Raw genomic sequence first — 6206 nt, 5'->3', positions numbered from 1 at the left:
AGCACAATGTGAGCCAGGTCTAAAAACTCATGTGTGTGGTCTTTGAGTCATTACTCCAGTCTTCAATGTCACATGATCCTCCAGAAATCATTCCAATGTGCTAATTTGTTTTTCAAGAACAATTTCTTATTATTATCAATGTTGAAAACTGCTTCATATTGTTGTGGATAGGGGTGTAACAATATATTGTGTCCCAATATATAGCAATACAAAAATGCATCAATATGTATCGTGGATTGTGACAATATGTATTGTGTATAGTTCACCCAAAATAAAAATAACTGTGTGAGGAAAAAAATCAAGTTTATAGAGTTTTAGTGTCAGTACTACATTAAACTACGATATAATGTTGAATATAATGTATAATAATGCAATGGGGGAATATTTGTGGGCCCTGATAATGCCAAATGTCTTCTGTTGCCAGTAAAAAGTGGCCTACATTATTTTAAATATATCAAGTCAGAGTGAAAGCATGTTCGTCTAAAATAATTCTGTGTTTCCAGTTTCAGAATCATGAATATTTTTATTCTGGTGTCACCATTGTCCTGTGCATTATGTTATCACCAAGTCCAAGTCTATTCATTTACACCCACACTGTAATAAATGTAGCATTTTAATCAAAAGTAAAATTGAAATTGTTAACAAAAAAAATTGTTAACCTTTTACCATATGTCTGGAGTATTGCAATAATATCGAATAGTGAGTTCAGTATCGGGATATGTATCAAATCGTGACATGAGAGTATTGTTACACCCCAAGAAAACAGTGATATATTTTTTTCAGGATACTTGATGAATAGTGCTTATTTTTTATAAATAGTTTTTATCGAAGAACAGCATTTATTTGTAATAGATTTTATTTTTTGTAACATTATAGCTGTTTTTACTATTACTTTTGAGCAATTTAATGCATCCTTGTTGTATAAAAGTATTAATTTATTAATATTATAATTAAAAAAAAAAAAAATCAATCTGATCCCAAACTTGCGTTAGTGGGATGGAAAAATCAAATAAAAAAACATAGTCAAGAACACAGGGACTAAACACAGGTTAAGAAACTAAACTCAAAGAAACACAACACATATTTGTCTGCTATATAGTGATAGGGCCTATATATTTTGCTCAAAATCTCCACACATATCAAATCTGGATTGTTTAAAGGTAGTGCTTACTCTTAAACCCAGATTAGGCCCTTGGACTCTGATCTTAAAAAAATCAAGAGGAGACACAAACATTACCTCTTTATCCAGGGGTCAGATTGCTAAAGGATAGAGAGACTGAATTTAGCCCTTGCTAAAGCAGGTGAACAGGGTCGGTGTGTTTGTGTTACAGTGAATGTGCAGTACTGATGTGTTGTTGTGCCTGTGTTGTACAGTTCGTACGGTAACTGAGGAAACATAAGAGTCTGTCCAGCCCTGCTGCCAGCCACCGAGCCTGAGCTAAAAGTCTGCGTTTCATCTGATGGCGTTTGAGAAGGAGAAGCGTAGAGCAATTTCTCTCGAACGCGTTTTGATCGGCGGCAGCGATTTTAAGCCGTATATTCTAGATCCGAAAATGAAGTTTAGTTCCAGCTTTCCATCCTCATCCGATGCATTTGTTCTTCTGTCGCTTCCCCATATCGGCCGAGCCGATGCAACACTTCCCTGTGATGCGGTAAGAGCAGCCGCAGCATGTGTGTGTGTGTGTGTGTGTGTGTGTGTCAGTCTATTTAGCCTGTACGTGCTGGTGCATGAAGATATTAAGTCGCTGTTATTTATTAAAACGATACTTAAAGTATAATTTCTCAAAATGACATCTGCTGTATAGGCTACATAATAGCCTGTAGAAAGGGGCGGCGAATGAACAGACTATTCATTCAGAAAATGCGGCGGATAATATCGAATCGATGCATCTCGAAATCATTGTTGTGAGAACGTGTTATCAGAAATAATGCAATAAAGCAAACTGGATAGACATCATCCTTCAATATGGCCTATGATTCGAGTGTCCAAAAAAAAAAAAAAAAAAAGTCCATTTATTGTCAGTATTTGTCAAGTTCACTCACACGTAGCCTGCTCTTTAAAAGGAATTGAGCTATTAAGTAAAATACTATTTTAATTTGTAAAAATAAATATTATTATGACTTACATATTTTTTTATTTTATTTTTTTAAGTAGGCCTAGTTTATTTTAATAAGATTATATATTTATTGCCTTATACTAATAGTAAGAATAATAATAGGCCTATAATAAAAAGCTTAAATGAATGAATGAGTTTAACCTTACAATTTGCTTACTCAATCTTAAAGCATTAGGTTACACTGTCTTGAAAGGCGTAACGCTTCAGATGTAGCCTGGTCGAGTTATGAATGAGATGGATAGTTTTGATCGGGCTATTGGACGGCGTTGAGAGGCTCTTTCATTGGTGTATAGGTTGTGTTTATAGCAGTATTAGCAGATCATTGGTGTAGGTTGTGTTTATAGCAGATCATTGGTGTAGGTTGTGTTTATAGCAGATGTCTATAGCAGAAGGAGTCGCGTTACTCGCTCATGCGCTTTGCAAGCTACTTTACGGTTTTTTTTTTAATGCAATATTAGGCTATTGATCTGCTGTCGATGATGCATATAGTTTTTTAGATAGACGTTAGCTGTAAACTAGTCCTTGTTCATTAGATTATAATAAAATTGCATTAAGTAAGAGTGGCTCGTGGTACAGTAATAGAGGAGGAGTACTAGGCTTAATTCCGTTTCCCTGGAAACCAAAGACTGTGCTGCTATACCAGCACCTCCATTTTCAAGACACGAGGTAATAATGTATCTTATATAACTTCTTATTTGTTTTCAGTGGAATACTTCTACATGAATGTAGCATATAAGCTTTATTTCCGAGCGACGTAGAGCTGAGCATGTTTGTGCCTGCTTTAGGCTACATTATGTACGGTTATTGCGATGGTGTAATATGAAGAATAGTGGATTTTTATGCGCTTGTGATCTAATCAATATTTCAGCCATGATTATGTAGGCTATCATTGTAACTTGATAGCCTAACTGTTGACATCAGTTAACACTGAGTTATCGAATGATTAACTGTAATGACATGATAGACTATCCATATTGATATAATCTCCCAAGATGATCATTAACAGGTTATGTGTATTATTGGATCTGATTATTACTGGATCTGATTATTGGAGTACTTTCATGTTTAATTCAATGTGTGTTATGTTTTCTACACTTTTCAGTGTAGGCTACTGATAACCATACTGATTATATATAATAGAATCAGTACAATATAATATGCTGATCTTTGCACTAATCACTGTAAAATAACATATTGGTAGTTTAACTTAAAAAGTAAGGTTACGTGGTAGCCTTAAAATGTTGAGTTCATTGAAATTAAAATGTTGTGTTAATACAATGAAGGAGATTGGTTTAAAAAATAATGTTTATCTGAACCACATTCATTTTCTAAGTTGTTTTGACAAAAGATAAAAAGGTGTGATATATCATGAAAATCATTTTTTACAGTAGCAGTATTTTCAGTGTAATTAGTAGTTATATTTATACTTATAAATAGTGGCAGATACTATTTGCACCTCAGTGTTGTTGTACAGTAAATGGTATGCAATAAATGTATAATATATATTAAAATTATTAAATGGATGCCGCCTTATTGAGACAACAAAGCCCTCCCTAACCCTAACCAAACGTTAGACACTATATTTCCTCTTTGCAAATGTTTTTTTTTAATTTTTATTGAAAATAATACCTTTCCGATCTGATATGTGATGAGAAAAGCGAGTAGAGCGAGTTCGGCAAAAGGCGGATTGATTCAAACATTTGCGTCAAAACTTGGCCTGCACCTACACTATCCCTGCATCCCAATGTCCATACTATCCATCCTAAATATGTGAGATTAGAGTAAGTGTGCCCCAAAGCATAGTATGTTGAAAAGAGTATGTAAAAGTCCCTGAATGGTCTATTTCCGGTGGATTTTCGAAGTGTGAATCCTTGCTCACTATAACAGCTAACATTGCCCACAACCCATTGCTCTTTGGAGGAGGAACTACAAACACGAGTAAAAAGTAAAAAAAAACTACAAAACATGGCGGATATGCGCGACCGACGGTGATAGGTTTAGATAAAGGTTTGAGTGACTAATCAAAGTTTAACCTGATAAAAAAAATATTTATTTAATGTTATCCGTGTTATATTTCATCTGCAATAACAATAGGAATAGGATACGGTAGGAATTTAAATGAAATGTGGTGGAATTTAACTGTGACAAGATGATTGACAGGCCAGTTTACTGTGACAGGAAGCGAAAGAGAGCAACCATTAAAGATGCAATTGTATGACGTGATAGTATGTCCCAAAGCTTATCTACTCTTTTGCTACACACTCAAAAGTTTCTACTATTTCTTCACAAATAGAGTACATACTTTTAGGACGTAGTATAAGTAGGTGAATTAGGACGCAGCATATTGCTACTGTTGACAATCCATTGTCTTCCGTAATTTTGTCTGGCCCAATCAGACGTCAGTGGGCGGAGTTAGTGTAAATAGCCTCTGCCAACAAAGCCCGCCTTAGTGTAAATAGACACTCCGATAAAGATAGGCTATATTAAAACGTTTTCTATCTTTAATCTTAATCTAAATAACTTTTATTATTAATATTATGCAATGTGTCATTTATGCTTGTTGTTCAATCAGAATTAAACAGTGGAAGAAGGTGGTTTTAAATCCCCCAACACCTTCTCAAACTATCGTCTTTCATGTTTGACAGAAGAGAGAAAGGAAATCTCACTCCAGCTGCATTTTATCATTAGCATCTGTTCCTCTGTTTTTATGGTTACCCTGCTGGTAACCCCATCAGCTTTTTTAGAAGTTTTTTACCTCTAGTGACGTTATCTAGCCTCTGTAATGGTGAAGTTGGTAACGAAATTGGAAGTATTTCACTCACTGCACCTTAGAAATAGTCCACTCAAAAGTAAATCTCCTGTCATTATTTTCTCACCTTCATGTCATTCCAAATTGTATGACTTTCTTTAAAACAAAACGTAAATTTTTGAAAAATATAATGAAAACGAATGAGGTCTGGTGCTTTTTAATTAAATTACAGTTTATTTTGATGTTACACACCCTTAACCCCCAAACTCATGTCATGTGATGTTTTTTTGTAGAATTAATGGTTTTTAACACCTACAGGTATACTTATGTGTGTTGCTACAAGTGTTTAATTAATTTGCATGGGAGTTAGGGTTAGGGACTGAAATGAAGCCCAATCAAGGGACCAATAGCTGCCTTTCCACTGTCGGGCCAGTGCGAGCCAGGGCTAACAGCGCCCTAACCCTAACCCTAACTTTGAATATTATATGCTTTGTCTAAATTCTTCAAACAGTCTCAGGTATTTTCAATAATCATATGTGTATGTATATTATGTATGTATGTATACAATGGGTAAGCTTTTTAGCACTGTATAAATATACTCTGCCTCATACTGTCAACAGAATCGCAATCTGAAGTTATTTCACACACTTGCTGGTGTCTGAAAGTGAATTTTAAGCTAAAAAATTGTTTTAAATGTCTTTAATGTTGAGGTTAGCTGTTAGCCTGACATAGACCAACGCTACTTTTGCGTCATCGAAGGGTAACGCCCCTTTTTGGGGGAAGACAAACGGATTCCCCTGAGAACAGAACTCACTCGCTCTAGATCTGCAAAGTTTCTTGATAGCAAAAATGGCACAAACATACACACTCTCGTTGCCACCACACCTCTCTTTCATAAAATGCAGTATTCTACTTACAACAAAATGATTGAAGCCTCTACTTATTGCAATAAATAATGCAATCAATTTTCGTCAGACCATCACTTTTCAGCACGACACCGGCCGAGGACCGTGAGCGGTATTTAAAGAAGCTACTGAATACGGGGTTACAGAGGTGTCCCTTTGAAATGGTCGAAAACTGGATTAATGACCCCACGCAGTGGCCAAATATGGACTATTCAGACATCTACCACTATCTCGTGGAATCACCAAGTAAGTAGCCTATTTTTGTTGTCATTGACACACTCACAGTATGACAAACTAGATGATGAGGCCATGTCAAGAGGAGTCGGTGGTTTACTTGGATCATATTTCACTTGATTTAAGCTATTGACATAGTTTTGTTGTCGACTAGCTATACTAGTTAAAAAGACGAAGCTGCTAGCAGCTATGTGATTAACG

General features: G+C 35.4%; 1 protein-coding gene across 3 annotated transcripts in view; it reads left to right on the top strand.

Annotated features, from left to right (window-relative positions):
• The first annotated feature begins 1249 nt into the window (after nucleotides 1-1249).
• The window catches only part of rhobtb2a (Rho related BTB domain containing 2a), a 45928-nt gene continuing 40971 nt past the window's right edge, over nucleotides 1250-6206 (top strand). The window contains exon 1 of one of the 3 annotated variants that reach the window (XM_079896197.1): nucleotides 1250-1652. In XM_079896197.1, the coding sequence (XP_079752323.1) occupies nucleotides 1588-1652 (65 nt within the window). In that variant the 5' untranslated portion in view covers nucleotides 1250-1587. Of the gene's footprint in view, nucleotides 1653-2720; nucleotides 2784-6206 lie in introns of those variants that run through there. The other 2 variants (XM_079896195.1, XM_079896196.1) reach the window with 2 other exon arrangements.

This window comes from Squalius cephalus, assembly GCF_949319135.1.
Source record: "Squalius cephalus genome assembly, chromosome: 16".
NCBI lineage: Eukaryota > Metazoa > Chordata > Actinopteri > Cypriniformes > Leuciscidae > Squalius > Squalius cephalus.
This window is presented reverse-complemented; position numbering and strand designations above follow the sequence as displayed.